This window comes from Polyergus mexicanus, unplaced genomic scaffold (genome assembly GCF_030449975.1).
Source record: "Polyergus mexicanus isolate NDT 795.1 unplaced genomic scaffold, iyPolMexi1.0 SCAF_11, whole genome shotgun sequence".
NCBI classification, from domain to species: Eukaryota; Metazoa; Arthropoda; class Insecta; order Hymenoptera; family Formicidae; genus Polyergus; species Polyergus mexicanus.
In genome coordinates, this window is record NW_027223331.1 from 405,518 (window position 1) to 432,354 (window position 26,837).

At 36.6% G+C, this 26,837-nt stretch overlaps 1 protein-coding gene across 3 annotated transcripts in view; it reads left to right on the plus strand.

Moving 5' to 3' along the window:
• LOC138937654 (lachesin) overlaps positions 1–26,837 on the plus strand; it is a 161,406-nt gene that overhangs the window by 124,124 nt on the left and 10,445 nt on the right. For all 3 annotated transcript variants that reach the window (XM_070304134.1, XM_070304135.1, XM_070304133.1), the window contains 4 exons: positions 6,386–6,603; positions 7,656–7,731; positions 23,793–23,849; positions 24,043–24,129. In XM_070304134.1, coding sequence (XP_070160235.1) covers positions 6,386–6,603; positions 7,656–7,731; positions 23,793–23,849; positions 24,043–24,129 — 438 coding nt within the window. The remainder of the gene's footprint in view (positions 1–6,385; positions 6,604–7,655; positions 7,732–23,792; positions 23,850–24,042; positions 24,130–26,837) is intronic.

Below are 26,837 nucleotides of genomic sequence, written 5' to 3' on the forward strand. Positions count from 1 at the left end.
GCAGCTATCTTCCAGAATGTCCCAGGAGACGCTTAAATCCTAATCCTAAGCTCGTGTATTAGTGCTTACTGAATTTCCGCTCTCTAAAACAAGGATCACAGCTCGTTGCGTGTCCAAGTACATAGCCCAGACGCTCGGGGGCAAACAATTCTTGTACATTTGATTTTATCTGACCTCTGAATAAAGAGAGAGAGAGAGAGAGAGAGAGAGAGAGAGGATTGGGATAATAATTTTTACACGATCGAGCTCTGTTATTAATGATACGATTTTTCTACCTGTTGTCAGAGATTGTTTTCTCCTCTTCTCTAAACATTGATATCGCACACTTGAATATCACGTATTAATAACGATATTTCTTAGGCGATAACACGGTACGATATGAAATCACACCTGAATAATTTGCGCAATCTGGAAGAAAGGCCATCAGCGGATTAAAGGCAGGACCAATAAAGTAGAAAACGTTACAAAATCGTCGGTATGAAAACCGACGGTACAGGGTCGCGCGCCCGCCGTGATAAATCGATTTCGTGTGAAACGAACCGTGAAAAATGGCGGGCAGTCGCACGTGGAAAATGTGTTTCGGCTGATAGCGCTTTCGACGCACTCTCTTTCTCTCTCTTTCTATATGTTCCTTTCCTTTCCTCTTGCTCGCAGGCCTCGTTGGCACCGGTTAATGCAGTTGACCCTATGCAACCGTAAATCTAATCCCGCTGACTGCCGGACGTTGGTTAGGTTGGTTAAACGATCTCTTAAGGGTCGCCGAAAGGGGCTAATGTAGCGTTAAATAATTTAAAAACTAGGTCGAAGGATTTTTTTTCTCGAACGAATCAAGTTTCGGACAAAGTTATCTTTGTGCGAATGCGATTTCTTCCACGCAAATTTTTTATCTTCCCTCCATCTTTCTAGCTTCCTCCGGATTAATGATGAGATTTATTATAATTTCTAATAATCGAAATGCGTGACGCGTGTGAGAGACAAGCTATCTGCGATGCCGAGCAACAGTGGTTATTAATTTAGAGTAAACATCTCATTCTATTGTATATTGTATTAGACGACAAACAAAAATTCTCTTAAAATAACATTTGTCATTAAATGGCAAATAGGAGAAAAAATAGCTTCACTAAGATCAGCATAATTTTTTTGAACGAAATGGGAAATTTTTTTTTATATTTTGCAGTGATAGATAAATCCAAAAGTCAATACCAGATTTAGAGTAATTCCGAGAGAGATGAACCACTTGAAAACTTTTTAGCAAACACAGCCGATCGAATTACTTCAAATTGAAAGTATTTAATAGACTCTGTTAAATGATACTGTAGAAAAAAATGTAATATATAACGCAAATGTGTTTTTTTAGCTTTCCTCTATACTCTTATATTATATAAAATTGTAATACTTTTTCTAAATTTAACTCGCAATCATACACTGTACTCATAATCTTGATCTTACAAAACGCCATTAATTAATCTCACTGAATGCGATCAAAATATCAAATGTAATACAACATAGTTTGTCTAATTGTTTAAAAAAATTGAGTCCTTATTAATTTCAACTGACATCCAATTTACCGGAATTATTAGAAATTTTCAAATTATTATTTTCTATACACGATAGAATCAAAATATAAATCTGCAATTGAAATCGTAAATATATCTCTAGTGATAATAAAAAGTGTCTCTAAAATCAAGACAAACGGTTAGAGACAGGAAACGATTAGAGACGATTACGCCTTAAGGAAACTGTTGTTTCGCCCGATATAGAACGGGGTCGCAAGAGTCTCGAGATTGACGATGCGGAAGCATTAAGGAAGGGCAAGGTCAGCGATAATGTTTTTATCGCGCTTGTGAAACAGGTGCTTGCTTATCGGAGCCTAGCTTCCTTCTCGTTAAACATTATGCGCATTGCGTTCAACCAGATAATCTGATTGAGCACAAATAATCCTCGCGATCTCACACGATTTCACAAATGTTTCAAACATGTTTTCCGTATTAGCATAGTCCGCGTAGCGTTATTCTTGAATTTTCGAAGGAGTTTGAAATTCCTTAAATTGCTGACGTGAAAGAAAGAGCCGGAACTTGAAAATTAACTTGGTCAACAAAAAGAAGCCACGACGATGCGTTATTATTTTAATTGCGTTTCAAATTTCGAGTATCATCGGTAATATTCGACAATATTTGTTGATAAATGGATAATGGCCCTTTAATACGAAAGCATCGATTCGAAAAATCAGGCATTCCTATGTGAAGAATGTAGGATAGATTTTAGCCGCACGATGTGTCGCATTTTCGATAAAATTGCTGTTAAAAATAAAACCTTTTTTCCTTTCTTTCTCTCTTTAAACACGAATAATCAAAATTGGTTATACTCGTAAAACACGTTACATAACAAAAAAATAAAAGCACCTTCAAATAGTATAATGTGTATTTATTTCTCTCTTTTGTACACATTTCCTATTCATTCTCGCGAATTAGAGAAAATTTTTTATAGTAGTTCGACGCTCGCGTTTATATATCTTCGTTTTCTTTTCTTTACCTGGTGCTCGCGGATAATTTGACAAGAAAACAACACATCGCGGCAAAATTTCTTGCATACCGTCTGAAGAAGCCAGAAGCCAGTGTCCAGGCATTCTTTATTAAAGGGCACACGGCGATCCGATAGAGGCATCAAGACCTTTGTGATGAATGTAAGGTCGAACTCTCGTAACCTAACCCGTCTCTCCACCTAGCTCTATCGTATCCCATCCTACATAAAGGATGTACCTTTAACTCTGTTTAACTTCCACCTGAATTAGCTTTCATCTACCTTGCGGCCCGTTCCACACATTGTTCTCCGCAATCTAACTCGACGTCGTTTACATTTCGCAATGGCCCGTGCTAATGTTTAAACCCTTCACCGTTCATCGCGGATTACTTTGTTCGGTAAAACACACGAGTGCGTGTTGATGAAACAAAATTCTGTAAAATTAATGATTTTTTTAATTCTTTTTAATGGCGCGCGTATCTGGTATAATATTATTACTCTTTAGTACTTATAATAAAATAATTTTACGGATATAAATATGCGTTTACTTTGGCATCTATCTCGCTAATTAAAATTCTGTTTGAAATAAACATCCCCTCTTTCTCCTTCTTTCTTTTCGAAGTGAAGAAGGAAAAGTCTTTAGATCTCTGTTAGCTCTAGAAAAGCATCGCATTTTTGTTAAAAAGAAATTAATTCTAAATTCTGTTTGAAAAACATAGAAGAAAGTATTTGATTATATTTCAAACAACTCGTAATGTTACAACCATTATCATGTAACATCTTTTACTTTATTTAATTTGTAATTCAATTAATTATTCGAAAATACATGTCGATGCACGCTGGGGACGCGCGAACGTATCTTACGTTAAAAGTACTCGGCTTTTATCGATAGACTTTGACGTTCGCGCGCGCAAAAGACAGTTTGAAAAAAAAAAGAAAAGAAAAAAGGAGGGGAGACGGAGGGAGCATCCAATGCCCGACACCGGTCGAAAGCAAAGCCTGTGCTTGTCTGCGCAATAAGGATCCCAAGCATTACAGACAACCTAGATAGGTCCCGTCCCTTCTCTCACCCTCAGACGGAATGTTTTGCATTTTAAGAAGGTGTCGGATACCCTTTGCGTTATCCGAAGACAGGCCACCCTCGTCGACTCTGCTCCGTCCAGGAGCGAGGGTGAAAGAGGAAAAGAAGAGAGAGAGAGAGAGAGAGAGAGAAGTACAAGAGCGAAGCTTTCCTTGAAATCCGTAGTAATTCATGATCCTGTATTACGTGCCAAAAAGAACACTCTCCCCCAACCGGCGACGACCGATGCCAGTAGAGTCGCCTTACAATGAACGAGCGGAGAATCCACGCGAGCTTGTTTAGCAATAGCGTCCAATGTTTAACGATATTTAAGCTAAATGCGCGAATTATTTCTAAGCCGCGCAAAATTTCTAGATATTGCGTAATATTAAGATTTCGCGTAATTTACGAGAATAACAGAGTATTATATATAATTTGAATAGCCAATATAAATTTTGTAGAAATTATAACAATAATAGATTCTTACTTTCTTTCGTGTATGAATTTTAAAAATAATCATAAATTGGAATGATAATATTAATTAAATAAATATATTTGTAATATTAATTGTAAAAGCTTCTGAATATATTTGTGTTGTATAATTAAACTAAAAAATTACGATTAATGATGGTCTTTTTTCACATATCCCTTAAGAATGATTGAAGATTTTTTAGAGAAAATTAAAATTGCGAGCTATAAGATATTCCTTATAATAAAGACGACAGAAAAATATAATGTATTGTGTAAAAGTACAAGATTAACAAATGCCGACAAAAAATTGAACGATTCGCCGAATAAAGATATTCTAACGAATAAAGATAGTCTAAAAACAGTCGCGTGAAAACGGATTGGTCAGGCTTCTGTGTGGTCATTTTCTAGAGGACTCGAAGAACAATCGCATTTAATCGAGTCGCTGTTTACCGAGACTCTTGCTTAAAGGAGATCCCGGATGAAACGAGAGCAAACTCGATCGTTCCGGTATCCAGGAGTCGGCAAACCCTGTTTTTCCCTCTTCTATGGAAGCCCTCTTAAAAAAACGCGGTATCTCTCTTCTTCTCCGTAAGACACATTTCTTAATAGCAGTTTTCAACAGTTTAATTTCATTGAATATTTAAAAGGATGTATATATTAAGTCGTCAATTTGCGCGGAACATTATGGATTCTCCACAGCACAAATTATACTACACAAAATTTGCTAAGTTTAAGAAAAAAAAATTATACCACTTAATACGCAAAGTTAGTCGAGAGATTTGCAACCATGCCAAAGAAGTACCTCGTAAATCGAAAGACAGTGTATAAATATATATATATAACGAAAAAATAAATGAGAATTTTTTTATCTCGCTGATAATGAAATCATGTAACTTCGAAAGTAGTTTAGCTGTAAAATTTACGTACCTATCGCGCGCAAGAGTTCTTCTATAAAATGGAACTCTTTATTTTTGGTACAAAGAGAGACACGAGAACAATTAAATTCTCTCTGTGGAATCTATCTTTCCTATCCGAATCTCATTTAACAAAAAAAATCTATACGGTCGATATTTATGTTGTGATGGATTATATTTATAATTTGGACCATCTTTTTCATCGTCGTATCGTCACAAATTTTTCACAAGTACAATTTAATTTTAAACCGATCTTTTATTTATAGAATTTTCTCCTATAAAAATAGGTATTAATAAACAAAAAAAAAAAAAGATAGACTTTATTTATATTTACTGTTTGTCACTTGTAACCGGCTTGTTCCGTGTGATACTTTCCTCGCGAACATTACGACACTCTTCGGAAAGATGGGTTAGGTATATTCTTAGGAGGTTTAAGTTAAATTGAAGCGCTTTTACCTCGAGGAAATGTTATCACGGGCGCCGACAACAACGCCAGAGGCTGTTCATCGAAATGGGATTACTTTTTTATTAAAGGGCCGCGTGATACGTATTTAGATTTCACGACATATAGCAAAAATTAAGACCAATCTCTTTTGCATTGAACCGATTATATAAAACTTTAAAAAATATCACGCCATTTTTCTCTTTCTCTCTCCTCGTCTCTTTCTGTTGATTCGTAAAATTTATTTCTATCTTCTTATTTATATTTGCGATATTTGAATTTGAAAATATTCATTCCACATTGTAATGTAGCTTATACACGCTTATATAATATCGAATAATATCCTTATCAATTTGTATTTATTAATAATTGATGTCTCTTTATTAATGAATAAAATTGAGAGACTCTTTGAAATTTCGATAATAGGAAAAGAATGAATAAGAATCAGATCGCAAATGTTTACATCGATATGTATTATATAATTGCTTGTGTAATAATCTTTTCTTTTATTTATTTTGCTTTTATAATGATTGATAGATAGCAGAAACAACAAACGTTTCAACATAAATATTTACGCATCAAGATCTGCGATCTAGCTTTTTCATGATTGGACAGATCATTAGCGAACCGGTAACTACGATTTTATTGGCCCCTTCTTCAGCTCTTTTATCCCGTACATTTTTGATAATGCCATCGTAATTCATTTAATTGGATTTCTTTTTATATTAAAAAAAATATTCATAGGTATTCAATTTTAAGTCGTAACTCCGACTTAGAAGTCGACTTTGAAATAATCAATTACATTCCGAAAGCGAGAGCGCTGAAAAAAGCCTGCGATCGTCTCGAGTCATTCTTCACCACCGGTTAGTTGCAGAGATTTATAGACGCGCGAAAAGGATATCGATCCCGTGTAGACCCATCGTGTATTGTTAGTAATTGGAACATTTATGAGCCAATCAATCACTTCTGCCGTTGCAGTCCCCCCAATGCTATGGATACCGCATCAATTGGTTGGCGCGCCCTTGGGCTACTCCGTTACGCTGGAATGTTATACCGAGGCTCATCCGACTTCTTTGAATTACTGGGCGAGGGAGGACGGTCTAATGATTCACGAGAGCACTAAATATAAGGCTACGTCGTCACCCGACAGGCCCTCTTACAAGACGCATATGACGCTCACGATATCCAACATACAGGTAAGTGAATGCATCGTGATGTAGTTTTGTCAGTTTGTTTCCATCTAACATAGTTTAATTTAAATTTATATACAAATGAGATATATTTATATAGAAATAACTCGCGCGCAAACAGATTTTTTTACCCTTGCCGAAAAGAAAATTATCTTTAATAGTACAATGATAAAATATACAGCTTTTTACTCTATCTATCGATATATTGAGCGAAAAAAAATGAGCGTTATAAATTTTCTGGCGTGTTTAATAAATTAGAATTGCACGATGATAATAGCGAAACATGACGTAATCGCTGTAAAAAAGCGCGTGGCTTAATCATGTACACCGCGTTAAAATTCACAACTGCATAATGGCACCATATCGTAAATCACTATCGTGACGCGCTGACGATGAGCGCGATAGATGAAAGTAATTAAGTACTCGTTGAAGCTACAATATATACACATGTGCAAAATAAAAAACAAAAAAAAAAATTTGTCATTACTCAACAATGATAATATTAATGTTTCAAAGAATACAACATAGTGATCATTAATTGGCATGTAAAAGATACACTTATCATACATATTTCATGAATTATAAAATTGAATTTTCTGATTGAGATAAATTTTTAATTATAAGAAAAGAATAAAAGTCTCTCCTTATTTCAAAGTTTTATAATTAATGCGAGATATTTTGTATATAATTTTTATATATAATTACTTCATTAATTCTTGAAAGTCACATATTTTTTTATAATTTGTAATTTAACATATTTTTTTTGCTTTATTTCTGGTCACATATGGGATCACAATGTCTTGTCGCAATTTTAGCTGTCTCAAAGTCACTTGAAAAAAATCTGCAAAAGTTTGTATATATATTCCTCGACATACGGTGTAAAGAATAATCACGTACAAGAAAAGTTAAATAAATTTTTAATATTTTCTTATCGATTAAGATCTTTGGGATATTCTATCGTTAAAATATCCCTATAGGGTTAAAATAATTTATATGTGATTTTTAAGGATTAAAATCTTCTCGCCTTTTAGTAACTTGTTCATTCGGTTTATTTTTAGAAAGACGATTACGGTAGCTACAAGTGCATCGCCAAGAACCCACGTGGAGAAACCGACGGAACGATTCGTCTGTACAGTAAGTGTCTCGTTTTGCTTTCGTGTTGCCCCGAGCCATACCATCCCGCGGTATACCGTTTACTAAGGTAATGACGGTTCGTCGTGAGCTGTTTGGTGCGTTTATGCCGTATGACTGTCATTCCCCGCTAGTTTACGAAGTACGACGAAGACGGTTTTCAACGAACTACGTAATTTCTACGGCACACCCGTTGACGAATACATCCCCGCGGTTTGTTTCTTCGAGCGACGCGTTTAGGCGAGACAGTTTGACACGGTTAATTCCGCGCGCCCGTTACACGATCTCTTCCTCCTAGACAAATATGCCCATGTTAATTACCTCCGCCTAATATTTGCCAACAGATCGCGATTCGTGGTGGCACTTTTCTCGAATTAAATCGCAACGTATTAATTGGCTACGGCTTAATGCGGCTGATTAAATATAGGTAGCTCCAATATCGTTATTATCTTGATTTTATCTTTCGACAATATTATTTATTACTTTTTAATACGATGCATGTTTTTAATAAATTGGGAGATAAAAATTTCATACAATAAGAAATTTCAAGCTATGATGAGACACGCTGGAAATGTGGATGTGAACTATAGATGTATGTGACTCGTGAAAAAAAAAAAAAAGTATAAAAATCGGGATATGTAGAAAGCAAATAGAATCAATAGCGCTTACAAAAACGGATGTGGGGACGAGATCACTCCATTAGTACGGACCGGTTTTTCGCATTAGTAACATTCAAATGAAGCGATCATTTAGCATAAAAGACTATCAATAAGGAAAGAGAGATGGCGAAAGGTAAATCTGTCTGATTTGTTTTAAAAGCAACGAGAACGAAAACGACTGTCTGATAAATGCAATGATGTAAAATGTAAATAATAATTGATCCGGTAAATGATGTTTGTCTCATTATCAATTTTTCTACTAATCCCTGTGCGTGTAAATATTAAATTAGACATTTTTTTGTCTAGATTATTTATACATGAAGAAAGTTATGCGAGAGAGAAATCGATATTTCCAAAAATAATTTTACGTAATAAAATCTATGTATTTTTTAAAATAATTTCTTCTTAACTAAATAACTTGGTATATTTTTGCTCCTTGAATCTTTCAAACGTATATTATTTCTCGTTTTCAACGAGATGACGAGTAAAATATATTTAAATCGGAGAAGATTCAAAGTACGAGACCAAATATATGTGACTCTAAACATATTTAAAGAAATAAGCATCGTTCATTTAAGGAAATAATATCGCGATAAAATAATAATTTATAACTTTCATTCTCTGTCGCTTCGATTCCTCTTTCGTATGAAAAATAACATCAAAAACATTAAAAAATAAATAACTATCGTTTCGATATCCTTACGTCAATTACAATAATAAATATGTGACGTGTATTTTATATATTACTATAATATATACGAGATTTAATTAATCGCACTACCTAATAATCCTAGAAAATAATCTTGTATATCTTTTAGTACTTGTTGCAATTGTACTTCGAGAGATATTATGACGATACACGGATGACAATAAAACAAAATAACAAATGACAAAGAAACAATCGCGTATAAATAAAAAAGCCTAATTTTTCATTTATACAACATGCTGTTATTAACGAAAATCCGTGAAAAAACTCTCACAACACTGTATATACAATATATTAATAATTAATTTAAAATTCAAGAAATAATCCGCTTTTATTTTATAGCGCATTAAATATTTAATGTTAAATATTACGTGTGATGAAACAAATTAATTGTCATACGGTATTCGACGCTTGTCTTTGCAGCGTATAACGCGCTATTGTTTACATGCCGTAGCCTTGCTGTCACTCGAACGAGTTGACACGAACCGCTTCGTGTATCATTATATAAATGTTGGAAAAGTATCGGAAGGTGCTAAAAGCGATTATTATGATTATTACAATTATTGCTATAATCAACTGTAGTATCGTATTCTAAAACTACAACGTATATTGTACGTCAAATATGTTACGTGATTACGACAAATAACGCGTGATTTTTGTCGTGCAATTTTGCGATCAAAATTTCCCTTTCATATGATCATAATTTCAGCATTATTCTCCTATAATATAATGAGGTTCGCGTCGTGTACGATTAACGATTCACGAGTGTTGTGCAAAGTGCCTTATGGCCGTCGTGTTTTGCTAATTAGTACGCGCGCGATTGTAATTAACTGTAATTCCGTGGGTGAGTGTGAGTGCCATGAAGGAACAGAAATAAAGATGAAGAGAGGAAGCTAAGGGGGACATGGATGATGCGACCATAATAGCAAATGTAATCGATAAAAAAAATATTTGACTTGTTAATTTAAAAAAATAAGATTCAGTCTTTTACGCGCTTACGATGGCTCAAAAATTGTAATAAATAGTTCCAATTTTTTTTAATGTTGCAGATATATGATTCGTATCGTGACGCAGACGAAATTTTTCAAAAATATCTTTTTTATTACATATGCGCATGAATGGCATTCTCTCTAAAGAGAAAAAATTATTTTTGTTCATCGCAACACATACAAAATTAAAAGCAGCTACAATATATCACGACGGTAGATTATCGAGAAAAGCATTTACACAAAATCCTATATTCGTCGGACTATCGGCGTGATATGGCGCTAATGCTGAATTATTGGTATCCCCAAAAGGGATGCAGGATTAACCGCCCGCTAAGAGTCATGCCCCATAATCAAATGCGTTGCGGAGTTGTGTACAAGCATCGTTATATATTCCGGCCCGCGATGCGTAATTGCTAATTATTGCAGACGCTTAGCAGCATCGAAATTGACTTGTATCTATGATTCTTGTGACGCATTTTTCATTTATCGTGATGTTTATATTAATATAGTACAATATATTACAATGCTCTCGTAAATATATACGACAAAATTGAAAAAATAAATATTTTTAATAATATAAAATCTTATAATAAAATATATATTTATAATAAACTGATGTATCTCTCGTAAAATTTTTAAAACACTGGCGAAGATTAATATTCTCATCTCATGCGGGGAGAACGAAACGAGTAAGAAGAGAACCGCGCGCACTTTTTCGTCCATTTAAAGTCGTTGATTTGGAATCGACTGTGACCATTCCATTGTTCCATCTACCAGCGAGAGGATGGGAAAACGTAGAAGAAGCCAGATCAGAAAGGAATTCGAATTTCTCGGAGCTTCTCCAAAGGGGAAGCGGAGAAATAACTTTGGAAAGTCCGGCCAAAGGCATCGGACAGAACGGTCCAGAGGAGAGAAGCAAACAGACTTATGTACTTCGTACAATACAGTCGGCAACAACGTCGACGGGGGAGAGTATTAGTAACCGAGAATCCGAGAGCGTTTCTGGGAGAGAGCGAAAAGGGTCGGGCCGGGTCGAAATTAAGTGGCCGTAGTTAGAGATATGTCGGGCGAGTTTTATTAAGCGGCATAAAAAAGAGATTTGTAGACTGACTGAAGAAGAGACACCAGGCGGGATGCCCCTTTTCCCCGGAGGTCATCGTCCTGCGCGAAATGAGGACGATTCTGGTCGCGGGGTTCGTCTGGCGACAGTAAAGAATAGGGGAGACAAGCGAGGGACGCGCCGAGATATGAATTTATTATTAAGGACCACCTAAGGGGCGAAGTACCCTTGTTTCTTGATATCCGAGCCCGGTACCCGTGTCTTACCTCGTCTTTTCTCTCGAGGCCCCTTTTTTTCCATCGTTCCGCGCGCGCTGACTCTCCCTCTCGTCCTCGCGAGGAAGCTCGAATTTCTCGGCTAATTTATTCCATAGTCGAGTCAAACTGCTATTTGTAGCGGCGTCGAAGCGCGGGCTTAGTATGCGAAGAGTGACGGAAGAACAAGGCGAAACTTACGGCAGTCGCTCGGATAGTAACAATATCGTATTCATTCGGCTCCCCTGTCTTCCCCGTCCACCCCCGTGATTTCCTCAGACCGAGCATCGTATACATAATGCAACGTCCCCTCCCCCCCCCTCCCCCTCTTCCTTCCCCTCGCTTTGCCGCGCGCCGATTCAACCGTTCTAAATGTCGCTGCTAAGACGCGGATTTAATAAACGGCCGTTACGCGGCTACTTTGTCGACCTTCATAATGTCATTTTTCGCCTCCTTAGTTCTCGGACATATTTATGCATGGAACATCGCCTAGAATTTGTCTTGGGAAACGTAATAGCGGTATAAACGTAACGACTCTTTGTTTCTTCCGATATATTTAAGAGTCAATTAATCTCATTGATGTAAATCTAAATTCTTATTATAATTTTTGACAAAATTTGTCGCTCTAACAATGCGTGTTACATCTTTAAATCGCATTTTTTATATTCCTAAATTTTTGACGTTCGAGACTGTAGAGCGTATATTCGCGAGACGATTACAATGTGACTTTCGACCGTAAAAATCCTTTAACGCTTAACAAGGTCTTAATGAAATTCTTGCAAACGGAAAACTTGTGTCTCAAATTCCTCCCGCAAATCCATACTGAGTTGTCGGACTTTGAGAACTTTTGCGGTCGCGGTATCGCGGCGCGCAAAGTTGTACGAGCTTTTCATTTGGATTTGAGAATTTCACTAACGAATTCTTCAGCGTAAGATGCAAACGAAGCCGTGGCCCGGCGTGACTTTGATAAATTTGTTGTGAAACTCTTTCTGCACATGCATTCCGGACGCCGGTAACGCAGCGGCACTTAGCAATTTCACCGTTGGAGTTATACGGAGAAACGAATTTCAACGAGAATCTCGTTTATATTTTGAAACGTTGCCGCGACAAGCATTTTCTCGCCGATATTTTCCCGCAGATAGTATCTAACGACGTTATATTCTTAACTTATCCGAGAGAGATGCTGCGAAGATATATTCATTCCGATTGTTTTTCAACTGTATTAGCACTCGTTATGTATACGCGTGTCTCTCGAACAATCTCATGAATATTGCGGATACAGTTTTGTTAATCGCTCGATAGCGTTGATTATAATATTATTGTAATTAAACAATTTTTTTTATAAAATATAGTATTTTGGTGAGATACAAAGTTAATTTGCGTCAATATTTCTCCCTTATAGACATTTTTATAAATAACAGATTGGTGAAAGAAAAAAAGGAAAATATTTTGACATTTTTTAAATTTGCTGTAAATTCCAAAACATAACAAATTAAATACATTTAAAGTTTCTTAAATGAACGTGTCTTAATTATTTTTTTAAAAACAAAACAAAAAAACGATGAAAATATAATGATAACGTGAAATATAAATTCATACATTAAAACTGCGATTTCTTTTCAAAATTGGACTCGTGATATAATTTACAGCGGAAAATGGCATGAGATTTCGCATCGAGAAATTCGCCGATGAATTTTTTATTTCGAGAAGCAAGCAAACATAACTACTGTCATCGGTGAGCACTTGTGAATGGCGCGATATCACCAAGTTCTTCCATTACTTCGGCTACTTTAATTATGAATTGATCATAGCTCCGCAAACTCGGCAAACACAAAATGGGACGCCTTCCCTTCCGATAGCGCGCACCTTTCTAGAGGACAGAGGCGTAAAAATTTTGTACCAGATTGTATGGAGACCCTGTCTACCTTCGAGGCATGTGTTCGGTGCAGCATGGTCGAAACTTTAACGTAGAAAGCCTCGGGGTTCGAAACTTTTGTCCTTCTCGTTGAGTCGCGATTCTTAGTAACCCCCGATTCAATAAATTATTTATGATGCAATGGCCGAGCAATTTTACACTCTCGTTTGCTACCTAAGTACGAAACTGCGTCACTCTCCAGTAACATCATAGTATTGCAACTTTGTCGATATTCTTACCGTCAGCATTGTTATCTGTACCTTTCCTCTTTTTTTATAACAAGATGATTTATTGCTTCATGTTTGTATCATTGTTCAAAATCTTTACGTAGATTATGCTTTCACAAATACGATAACAAAATATATATTAAATTATATTAAAATAAATTAAATATTCTCTACATGTATAGAATGTGAGATATAATATAATTTAACAAAAAAACCTTCAAAAAAAGTAATTTTTCTTTATAATCTTTTTGACGTTTAATGCGAGATTCTGGCCTCTCAAAAATGTTCTATCACATTGTAAATTTAACAAATTTTAGGTTAAAATTTTAAAAAGGACATTTTATTCAGCATCATTAAAAACTCGGGGAATAATTACTTTCTTTCTCGTGTTAAAGAAAATAATTTTTTATTAAACTATGCAATATAATTGCAAAAGAAATGTTTTGCGCTTAATGATGTAATATATATTACATCGTAATCTAAATAACTTCGTTTACACGAAATTACGTCAGAAAAATAATCGCACATTATCATAACGCACTAATGTTATATAGTTGAGAATAATTTTTAATGGGCGCGTTTTTTCAGACATACACGAAATAATTTTGAACGGGAAATCTTGTTAGCTAAATTCGTTGCACGCTTCACGCGAATGAACAAGATTACGCGCATATTCTTTCCAATTCTACAGATACAGATATATCGATATATTCATACACACGTGCGAACACACAATAACGGGGATGAGCGACTCGCACATTTTGCTTGTAAAATTAAGTCACGAAATCTATTTGCGCCCTTCGAAGAATTTTCCACATTCTTGGTGTAATCATGAATATTCATAGCAACTCTGTAGCTATATTTTCGAAAGTGAGAAAATCTTGGGAACGTCGACGAAGGGAAATTAACTTTACGCCTCGATGCTGCGCAAGAACGAAAAGAAGGAGAGAGGGAGAATTGCCGTTTTCCAACACATTTTGTCTCTTTACCGTGAAAATTCCGCGTGGTATATTTTTAATGACCGTACGGTTGAATTAATTGCGAAGTAGCGGACGCTGCTTCGTTAACTCCTGAAAGGTAAATTCGTTAAATATCTCGTTCTCGCGCGAACAATATGCGTACATACATATTTGCGTATGTATTAGAAGCGCGGGAGCGAACGACAACTACTTTTTATGAGAGATTGTCCCGGATTTACCGCCACGCAAAACCACGGAAATGGGTCAGTGGAAAAATATTGACGGGAGGAATATCTTCGGGAAATAACAACAAAACTGCTTTTGCACAAACGTATCAATATATACATAGTTTGAATCAAATAATTAGTTGTATACCTTTCTTTTCGTTGAACCAATATTGGTTCCGCTATCTAGACACGTTATACACATTATTTATTGACATCTGTTATTCTTTATAGTATATTAATAATAACAGTATAGTATATAAATTTATACACAAATAATATTTTTGTTAAAGCAATTGAATATTCAACAATATTTTTATTTAAATAATTGAACATAATTATATTTATTATTCTTTATAATATAAATAATAACAGTATAGTATAAATTATATACGCGAATAATATTTTTATTAAAATTATTGAAAGGCAAAATTTTTGTCCACACTGTCCTTCGCGTTTAAATCGTTGGTAAAACTAGTAGTTTGTAAAATTATTTTGTCAAAGAGTTAATGTATAATAAAATTTATCAATTAATTTCTATGGTATTTTTAAAATGCTAAAATTTGATTCTCTATGTTCGTGTAAAAAAATCTGTATTAATTAAAACTCTTAATCATAAGAATTTATTTCGTGCTCTGTTAAATGTACAATAATATATCTGCATCTATATTTCTCTCTCTCTCTCTCTCTCTCTCTCTCTCTCTCTCTCTCTCTTGATTTATATTACTGAAGAAAATTTTACTTTTTATTGATAATATGGTAACATTAAATATATATACATAATTTAGATAATGGCAAGAGAGAGAGATTTATTTTATTGATCTATTAATATTGATAATGTTACTTTCATGTTACTAGAACGCGATATTTGAAAAATTAAAATACTGTTAAATACATGTCGCGCTAACGCGATATTATATCGCTAATAATGAATCGGAAAAGATGTAGGGACGTACAAAGTTCACGACAATGGAAGAGAAAGACGACTTACGTTCTATCGCGGTGAACCACGCAAAGCAAGCAGTTAATACCTATAAAAGCCGTTCCAAACTGAAACTCATCAATCTAGGGATTCCGTCTACAGTTCGCCATCAGTCGTATCCCGCCAACGGATGCGCCGGGGGTAATGAAAGAAAAAGCGTCGTCGTCTGTGTCAGCTTTAATTGTCATCCTTTATTGGACGGTCATTCGTTGCCACGTCAAGGCAGCCGAGTGGTGACGTGTAAGTTTGGATTTAATCCTGGCACGCACATCCGCGTCCTTTCCCTTCTTCGAAGGGAGGAGGGTCGCGCCTCTTCCCCTTCCTCTCATCAACCCCGCGGGGGATAACTCTGAGAAAGAGATGCCGAATGAGAGAGCGATGGAGAGTCGCTTGTATAATTCATGGGACCACTCAGCGTTCGTGGTCGATGGATCAACTCAGCGTGCCGCTATACCTCTTCCCTCTCTCTCTCTCTTTCTCTCCCTTTCTCCTTTCCCAGTCCAGTCTTCTTGCGATAGTAACCCCCGCAGCATCTCAATGCTGACCGACCAGCAGATTAGCCCGAGGAAATTGCCAAACTTCTCGTCGCTCCGGCAAGGAAAGTCGATTCCGAAAGTCGTTCCTCAAACGGTCAGTAACATCGCCGCCGGGCGGCTGCATCCCCTACCGGCTTCTCTGTCTTTTAAACAAACTGATGCGCCGTAACTTTGTTCCTCTCCATCACCTCTCCTTGCCGAGGGAGGTCTAACGTGACCCCTTCCGCGTTCGTGAGAGTATGAAGAAGACGCGGTGCAGGAGAACGAAGAAACAAGCAATAATATACGGTTTAAAAAAAAAAGATAAATCACCCGCGTCAAAATAATATACCAATATAATGTTATAATGGTACTTGCACACGTTTGCTCGATGTTCGAAGTAGTCGAAATTTCCTGGAAAAGCTCGATTAATTAAACATTTGATTTAAATAATTTGAATCCACGCATTTATTGTATTAAGCGAAATGTATGCCAGATAATCAATCAATTATTCAATCCAACCATACTATTTTCCGCTAACACATTCCAACTTTGCATACCAAAGCTTTCCAATAGCGAAATAAAGTACATAATTAATACTGAAATCTCATTCAGTTATATATCGCAGATTTATTATAAGAAGTTGTGTGCGCTTTCAATGAGATTTCCAATTACCAGTAACATCGTGGCAGTGACGAAAGTAAATAAGCGGAAGATGAAACGCCACAAAGATGGTTAAAGGACTCGGCGAATGGAAATATATATATACATATATATATATATATATATATATATATATAATCTACGGTAATGCGATTAATGGAGTGGGTTCGAGAAGAGTGCCGAGTGGAGGGAGAGAAAACGGAAAACTCGCGTTAAAAAGAAAATCCTCGAAAGAGGAGAAAATATTTCCATAAAATCCGTGGCGGCGATATCGAGGGAGAGGCAATGTTAGTTCTCGTTCGGTGAATTCGCCGGAATCCAAAATCCGTCCTCGTGGTTTGTCGTAGCCGGGTCTCAGATGTTACGCAAGGCGATTTCATCCCCGCCGTAAAATACAACTTCCCATAGACTCTCTCGCGAGAGGGGAAGCTCTTCGCAAGCTTGTCTTTCGAAACTTTGAAGTCATCCAAACGACGCGTTTGGACGATGAATTTCTAGCCGTTTATCAACATATTAAGTATCACGAGAGATGTTAATTGGCACTTCAAAACCTTTATACGTATATCTAACAGGTTTAGAGAACGTTATGTGATGTTCCTTGTCGAGTTTACGTAGTCATGGTAAAGCATGTGAAAATAGTTTAATATTGTTGAAAATGTCCGATATATGTAATATCGATAGAAATAACAAAGAAATGTTAACTATTTATAATTACATTATTAAAAAGAGGGAGATAGCAATTTAACAATTAAATTAACCATTCCGTTTCGACGTGCTTTATTAAAACCAACGCTTACACTTTCGCCGATTATGTTACGTGTTGCGCGAATCTTGACTCGAGACAGGATCAGCCCTGAGGCTGGTGTCGAAAGCAGATAATATGGATGGGAAACTCGGACGATAATAATCTAGAATGTTTCGCAGAGAGACAGCTCTCACAGTCATTTTGAACGCGAACAATTACTGAGAGCCAGAATAACAAAAATAAAATACTTCATATCGAGTTGACTCAATTCTCGATTGCTGCATTAAAAAACTGTTATATAGCAAACATTGTGATGAGCGTATCAAAAAATGGAGCAATTTAAAAAATTTAATCCTCGTCCAGTGAAATCTAAATCTTTATACGCATACATGCATGTATACGTACGTACATAAATAAATAAATAAAAATAAATAAATATATAAATAGTTATTTATGCATTTTTTAAAGACATACAACTTGAAAATATAACGGAAAGTAGCAGAGGAATAACGATAACAATATAAATTATATGCAATATCGTTGATTACAAATTTATAAACGTTAAATTGATAAATGAACTTTAGTCCTTTTCTTTTTTTAACCGTAAATTATTATTGGGAATTTTTTAATCAAATCGAAATTTCCTCGATTGATCGCGGTAATCAAGTTAGAAATTCAGCCACTGCACGCGTGTCGTGCCTCTCAGACAAACGACGACGTGTCATCGAGCGTTTAGTAGTCGCGCGTCGGAATCAGGAAGCCGGAAATGACAGCGGCTGCAATCCGAGGTAGCAGACGGTATAACGTATCGAGAGCCGAAGGAATGAGAGACGGGGGGACTACGGGGTATCGCCATAAGGGAGACTCGCTGACGGTGGTAAGATTGATTGGAGTCACGGGATGGAAAATTAACGGTCTAGCCCGGGTGGTCCAGGGTTGGGCCAAAAGGTGCAGGAAGGCGCCGCAATCGAGGGATGGCGCCGTGACAGTCGCCGCATACTAATTCCCTACCTCTCTCTCTCTCTCTCTCTCTCTCTCTCTCCTTCTCTTTCTTCCCCTTTTCCATTCCTCCATCTCCCGGTACCTCTACGAGCTGTTTTAGCTACCCTTAACCGCGCGCATCCACGCCCTCGGATGGACGATCACGCCGTTTCGCGAGGAAATGCTTTCCAACGGACATTATTGGCTACTATATCGAGAGATCATCGTTTAGAAATACGGTCCCGGCGAACACAAAGGCGAGGGCAGTCCTGATAGAATTATTAACTACGTTATCGAACATACACCGCGGCCCTTTTGATCGTTAAGGAGTCTATTTATCCAGAAACTCTCTCGACGAAATGCGAAACTTGTAAAAGGATTTTTCCTGCGAAAGTCGTCAGATCTGTCGAGAGAGAGAGAGAGTCGTCTCGCATACGATGCGCCTCAACCGCTCCCTTTATTACGTATGAGACTCGGGGAGGAAGCCGGCTGGCTCTCCTACAATCACCGACTCGGTAATCTCGCGGGATATCAAGGCGGATCGTCACAACATCCGCCTTGAGGCTCACCTGGCTAACTCCAAGTTAATGGATCGATGCATTAATGTGACGGATCGTACGTCGGTAATAATCAAAGAGGACTTTGATTCTACGTTTGTGCGAGAAGGGCCTAGAGGCACCCCCGGCGAGGTGTATTTAATGCGACTCGTATGTGTATATGTATGAATATCCTTAGGCCTTATCATTAATTGGATCAAACGGTCGAGTGTCTTGGATCGATACGTTAGTATAAGGGATTTCGTCACAAGTAATTACAACAGACATGTTGCGACAACCGTTGACAAAAGCGCCTCGTTGGCCTATTGTCTCTCGCGGAATTGGGTTACGCGATCGTAACCCAACGAAGAGCTGGCAATTTCCTGCTTGTCGTGCTGCGCCGAGATTCGATGACGCCTACAGCAAATTATTTCCTACGTCGATTTAGTTAATGATCGCGGTCCGACCGCAATAATGGCGGCATTGACGATTCGTGGAAATCGGCGGCGCAGTCCTAACGCGTCCGCACGTTCACCACGACCGATTTACAATTCAGACCGTGCGTAGTTTAATTATGATATCCGCTACATGTGATAAAAAAATGTACAACTGCGGTACGAGTTACACACGGAATGTCGCGAATTCGCCAGATTTTTATTACCGACTCTTCAAGACCAATTCAGAATTTATTTTTCTGCGATAATAATACTGAGGACACGATAATCTTTGATAAATTAGCGGTTAAAATTATACGGAAAATGTCTGGCGAACTAAACTCGAGAACAGAAAGTAAAAAAGAATATTACAATATATTCTTCAATGAATTTCTCAAGGAAAAAAATTTTAGTTGGAATCTACAATAATTTATACAGGTTAAAGCGATAAAGCGGAAAGCGATAAACTATGATCACCCTCGATATTTTCAGCAAGAAAATATCATTTTTAAATTGATTAAAAAAAAACTACGTATTTAAAGAGACATTCCAATTTTCTATATTGTAAACTTTATGATTTTGCTCTTTAAAATTCTATTTTTACGGCACTTTGAAGCAATGATATTTGTCGAAAAATCTTTGTATTAAAATTATTTTCAATTCTTCTTCAATATGCTTTTCTTATCTAAATCAATTCTCTTTGATATTTTAATTTATTACACGTTTCAGTATATTAATTTGATGTTCTGTAAATGGAGTCGATTTCCCGTTTGTGTATAATTCATATTTCGCTGACAATTATTCGCGTCATAAATAACATTTACGCTAGACAATATTTGGACGTCTTCATTGTAGTCGTATGGTAGAAGGAGAAATTGGATGGCAGGCAAATGAGTTGGTGGGAAAGGGAGAAACGGAGCATTAGTGACGTACCGATGAAAAGGGATGATGCTATTAGACTAATTAAGGCGTCTTAAGATTTTAATGAATTCTCTTTGCTCAGCTAACGACGATAAGTCGAATCGGTACATGTAAATATATTCGGACGTATAAACTTTCAGCGAAGAAAATTGCAATTTACATTTTTTTTTTAATATGTCTATTATATTTTTCATGCGCTAGTTTATTTTCACGAAATTGTCGCTAAATTTAAAAATATCGTCACGCGAATGTTCATCGTTTATGATAAACTTTTGTTATAATTTTCGATAATTATTATTGAACATAAACAATGTGTACGGAGGAGAGAAATTTTTGAATTAAATTTAGATCACACATGAGACAATCGATTTTCGTTATAAATTTCTAAATTTCGGTGAGTCAAAGATACACGCTCGTATTTAATCGGGCATAATGGGAGAGTTGATTCGTCGCCGTCACGTTAACTGATTCAATCATCAATCAGCCCGGCGAAGCTAAATGGTCAGGACAACGGATTTTAATATCTCCCGAGGAAAATAAAAGTTAGCGCGATAAATCAAAGGTGAAAAGTCGCTGCCTTGCTTTCTCTCTCTTTCCCTCTAGCGCCCTTTTTTCTTTTCCCTCTTCCATCCTTCTCTCTCTCTCTCTCTCTCTCTCGCTTTCTTCTGCTATCTCGCTTTTTTCCTCATTGCGTTCTCAGCTTTAATCTCTCTGCCTTCCATCGGTGACTTGCAAAAGTGATAAATGAATTTTGCCCATCGCGCGTGCCATATTTATATCTATAAAACTAGATAATATTTTCCCTCGTAATAACCATGATGACGCGAACGATGACAATTTCTAACAAATTTGTAATTTATTTGCTCGAAATATCTCTCTCGAAATATTGATTATCACATGTAGGAGCTTGCGGATAGAACGGACAACGACAATCGCGAATTCAATGCCTCTTTTTTTTCCAAATTTTTACGCTAAAACTATTATTAATTCCATGTTCGCATCTTTTGCGCGTGTGTGCGGAGATAAATGTCGCAAGATAAAGCTGCGCGGAGTTCATGTCGTTGTTGTAATTTTTGCGGCAAACATCGTAGCCAATCGAGTGAAACGGGTTGAAAGTCATTTAGGTATTATCTTACAGAAAAGACGGTGGCTACATATTTGCATTACATTCGCGTGTGTAAACACGTCCGTTGAGGCGCATACTTTGTCACCCTATCCTATTTACCTTGGGGAAAACGCATCTTCGCAGTATGCATCGCGTGCTACTTTCTACCATTTTCTGGCGGCATGGTAATCGTTCAGATACGCTTGTGACAAATAACAATGATCTCCTTTGATGTGCGCTTTCTCGAATCATTAAAATTGTCCATATTATCACGCGTTCTTTATCGGTACCGCTAAAATTACACAGTTGGAGCAAAAATAATAATTTCTAGATTCAGTGATAAAGTGAATAATTATATTTTCCCTAGTTTTAATAATGCAGATTACGTTTCCAGCTTTCAAACTGTTCCATCACGACACAGTTTCGAGAAAAACTTGACGTTAAAATCGTAAAAAAAAAGCGTACTTGACCATTTACAGCTGCAGCGTATAATATGCAGCGCGCGTGTGTTAGAAAAGCTTTTATTTCATTCAAAATTAAATATATGTTGGAACTTTTCTAAAAAAAAAAAAAAAAAAAAAAAAAAAAATCCTATAAAGGTTAAGGTTTATAAACATTTTCATGATTAAATATTAGATCTGTTGTGGGAAAATTTTTTATAATTTTTAATATAAATTAAAAATCATTGAAAATCACGGGCAATTTATTTCCAACATTTCTTATACAAAATTATATATTCAAACTTAAGAATTTTTTTGGTCGGCAGAAGTGTACAAAAATATACAGAGTGATATCGAGAGAAGATGAAAATAATTAAATCGATATGTGTCTGCTGAATGCTGAAATTAAAATATTCTTAAACTTTTTTATACAGAGCATTAAAAAAAAACTATAATAGTTATTTATATTCTTAAGTTTCTTAGTTGTATAATACGGTATAAAAAAGTAACGATCTAAAAAAGTTTACTTTTTGTCCAGTTCATTTTTTGTAAGATAGACTATTCAATTGATTATCAATGATGTTTAATGGATATTCAATGAATGAGATTTAATTTATGGCTCATGTTAGTATTTATATTAATGCAAAATATTTTCACAAATTTGATTTAATTCTTCTGACTTATTTTATACATTTGTGCTCGTTATTCCGATGGATAATATGACGAAAAGAACTTAATTTCTCTATCGCTTAAGAATTCATGTAGGAGTGGAAAAAATTGACGATTAAAAGTTAAAGAGAATTTATATCAATATCTATACAAAAAAATGTTGCGTATAACAGATGGATTTTAGATTATTGAAAAACTGCAGCTATATATAAGTATTCTAATTTACCCTATCTCTTTTCATCTCTCGTATAATGTTTAGCAGAGACCGCTATAGCTTTCTACACAACATAGTTGTAATTCGATTGATGACGCTTTCGCTAAGGATAAACGAAATTATGGATAATTATTCAGGTATATACCCCGAATAACTTATAGGGAAGCGCGAAGAAGGGGGCAAAAGGGGAGAAGGCGTGTAGTACGTACTGGCAGAGTAAAATATGATGTAGAGTTTGGCCGGCTTGGCCGGTGCCACAGCGGCTAATATGTTCTAGGGTAGAAGTTAGTAACAGGTGGCGCGATCCGTAACAGCGCGCGGTGCGAAATTTGGCCAATCTAGAAGGACAAGGGGGGTTGCATGTAAATATATAGATATAGTATTTTTAATTCCATATTTTAATTTCCTGACTATTGCGTGTAATTTTTCGAGTTCTTCGAAAAAGTTTAAAGATTCGAAAATAATAAATGTATATATACAATACATATGTATCCCTTAAATATTTTCTATTAAAAATTTTCATAAAAATATACGGAAAATATTTCAAGCGAATCAACAACACGTAGAAAGAAAAATATAACCAGTGTTTGATTGAGAGATCGAGGGTGAAGGTTTGAAAGAATGAATCTCTCTGAAACTGAAAAAAATAATTGTGTTTTTCCCCACGAAAACAGCAACAAAAAAGAATGATAAATGAAGAAAGGTTCGTTTTTTTTTTTTTTTTTTTTTTTTAACGCTTCGGGAAGAATAAACAGATATTTCGGCAAAGAAATCGAATAATTAATTTTGCGCGAAATATATATATATATACGATATTAATGTCGACCCGAGCTTCATATTAAAGAGGAAAACTTGTTTTGTTGCAGTGTCCGCCCCGCCTAGCACCAGTCCCAGTCCATCTACCACGGAAATCGTCAAGAAAGGTAAGATTTTGAGTGTAGTTTCGTCGTATTCGCGATGATTGAATATAATAAATTGATAAAACGCGTTTTTTTTTTTTTAAGATCGCACGACTCGCATCGTAAAATCTAACGATACCATATAATATACAATCGATATTATTCACGACGTACTCTCGGTCGCTTGAATCTAATTTTTCAACGCATACTCTTGCAGATTGGGATTTCATGGCGGAGATGAATAACTCTGTTTACGGAAATCCAAGTTCGCTGACAATTCATAACGAGAAGAATATCAAGACAGGTGAGTACTCTCTCGGAGAAAGACAAAGAGCAATATATCTTTTCCTTTACTTTTTTTTTAATAATGCATTCAACATATATTAATAATGCAGCGTACTTTACAAATTACGAAATTGACTACGCATTTTTGCATTTCAACAAAATACATAACGCAGTCGTCGGCTGTCGCGCAACATACGAAGAGAGTAACGAGCACTTGAAATATATTTGGGAAAAGTATTTTCGCGTCGGTCTTGATCTCTGTTCGAAGAGAGCATCAATCATTCTCGGATCTCTCTCTTTCTCAAAGAACACGTTTGAAACAAGGAAACAAAGATAACGAGACAGAGAACAGAATTTAGAATTGACGTAATGTCGGAAGTGATGAAAGGAAAGGTCTATTAAATAGAATATATTACATCTGATGTGAAAGCTGCGCGAGAGAATATCAATACAAATTGAAACGTTAATAACGCATCGAATGTATTTGTTTCAAATTCTGCATATTGATGTATCGGTCATGTAGTATTGTTAACGTTAAAAAAATTCTTGATGAATACATAAGAGAAAGATTCAAATGTTTCATCGACATATTTCTATAGCCTAGTAAAATATCAAGGGCTAGATAGCGGATTTACATATTCAATCCAGCATCACGTACAGCTAAATGACATTTCATAACTAAATTTTCCGGCGCTATTAACTTCGATGTTAACTGGAGTTAGGAAATGCACCGGGGAATCCCGGCAATCGATTGCGGCTTTAAAGGTTGCTTGAAAAAGAGCAAACAAACCATTCTTTAAAGAAGGGGCAAAAGAGAGAACAATGAAAATAGAGTCTACGACAAGATAGAATTTCCAAGACGAATTCTTTTCTTATGCAAAATCATCTTCATTATCGCAAAAATGCAAAGAGATAATATTATTCTGAATCAGCATCGTATAATCTTGATATCGATAATCCCTAATGGAAGCATAAAAAAAGATTTACATAAATTAAAAGCTGAAACGTAATAATTTGAAAAATTGACGTGATATATTGCGCTCTATTTTCAATTCTCAACATTTATTTAGAAAATCAAAACACACCGCGATTATCAAAAAAGCTTCGGTTAAAGCGAGAGAATAAAAACAATGAGAGAATAAACGTAAAGGTAGAGAGAAGGAAGAAGGGGAGGGGGGGGAGGAAAAGAGGTAACTGAAGTGATCTTCGTAATGTTCGTAACAGGAACACGCGAATAGTGGTTACGCGGAAAGAGCAGAAAGGATAGATGAATGGATCGAGAGGCTAGGAAGAGAGAAAGAGAGAGAGAGAGAGAGAGAGCTGGGAGGGTTGACTAGGGTAGAAGAGATCCTTGTAACATCAATATTTCATGTATGCTAACACGCCGGAACTAATAATGCTCCAGCGTGGAAGACCCAAGAATAATATCAGCCGCTACTGTGTAGTCCGCGTTCTCACCGTCCCTTATCCTCGCCTTTCCCTTCTCTCTCTCTCTCGCCTCTCTATTTCTTTCTTTGTCCTTTGCTTTGCTCTATCGCCTAAAACAGCAGCGTGCAGCGCGCCAGCGTCCTTTTGCCGCCTTGCCGTGTTAAATTTAATCGAAAATTCGTGTCTCGTTGAAGAGGAGGGGGGGGGAGGGAGGACCACCGTCTTCGTATCTACCGTATCCGCCTTCCTTACCTCCGCGTATAACCCGCTGTCATCGTCCGCAGAGGCAAGGGAAGAGGATAGGGGGAGACGGCGCGGAAAGGTAAGAGCGAAAAGATGAAGCTCTGAGAGGGAAGGAAGGCGTAGTAGTAAACGGGATGTGGTAAGTTTGAATACGGCATATGTCTCCTTGTCTCTCCCTCTCCATTTACGAAGAGCGCAAGGAAGGGAAGGGAGGAGAGGACGGGCTGTGAAGAAAGGACGAGGTTTGTAATTGCTGCAACATCTGCGGTCTGCAAGGTGGCATTAATGTTTGCTCCCTTCGCGTCTCCCCCCCCCCGCCTCTCTCTCTCTCTCTCTCTCTCTCTCACTCTGTTCCATCCTCCTTTTTCATCCCAATGCCGCCAACTCTGAGAATCCCTCTTCCCTTTATCTTGTCGTTTCTCTTTTCCTCTTCTTCTTTTATCTTTTGGTTACATTTAACCGAGTCCGCTTTCATCTCTTTCTTATTTTCTCAAGCAGTTTATTTTTACGTCATTTTCTTTCCTTAACATATCTATTTGACTTATATTCTCTTTTGGTCCGCCAGCATCTCTTTTTGTACCCATGCTACGCTTGTTACGCGATTTCACCAACAGCTTCCTCTTACTTGGCACAGTACATTTTTCTTTCTCACATAATTTATTTCATTTCTCTTCTTCCCTCATCGCGCCCTTTGCTTTTCGTAATGCGTTCTTCAAACAATCCAGCGGTCGCCCTTTCCCTTTTGCGCCGTCGCTTCTCGTTATTTGTATCGTTGAAAATTAAAGGGCACAAGTGTACACTTAAGATTAAACAGAAGATTTGCTCGCGGGTTTCCTTCGCGCGGAAGGAAACCCGCGAGCATAAACAGCCCCCTTATTTGCTCGTAGTGACTTGCGACAATCCGTCGTTGAGAATACCTAAACATAGCGCGCACCGCATCTTAACTTTCCGTATAAGACGGTATAACACTATTCATGTGACGCAGCACGAAAAGGTGTGTTTACTTGTAAACGTTGCAATGTGAAGCAGCGTACGACGTAAAAAAAAAAAAAAATA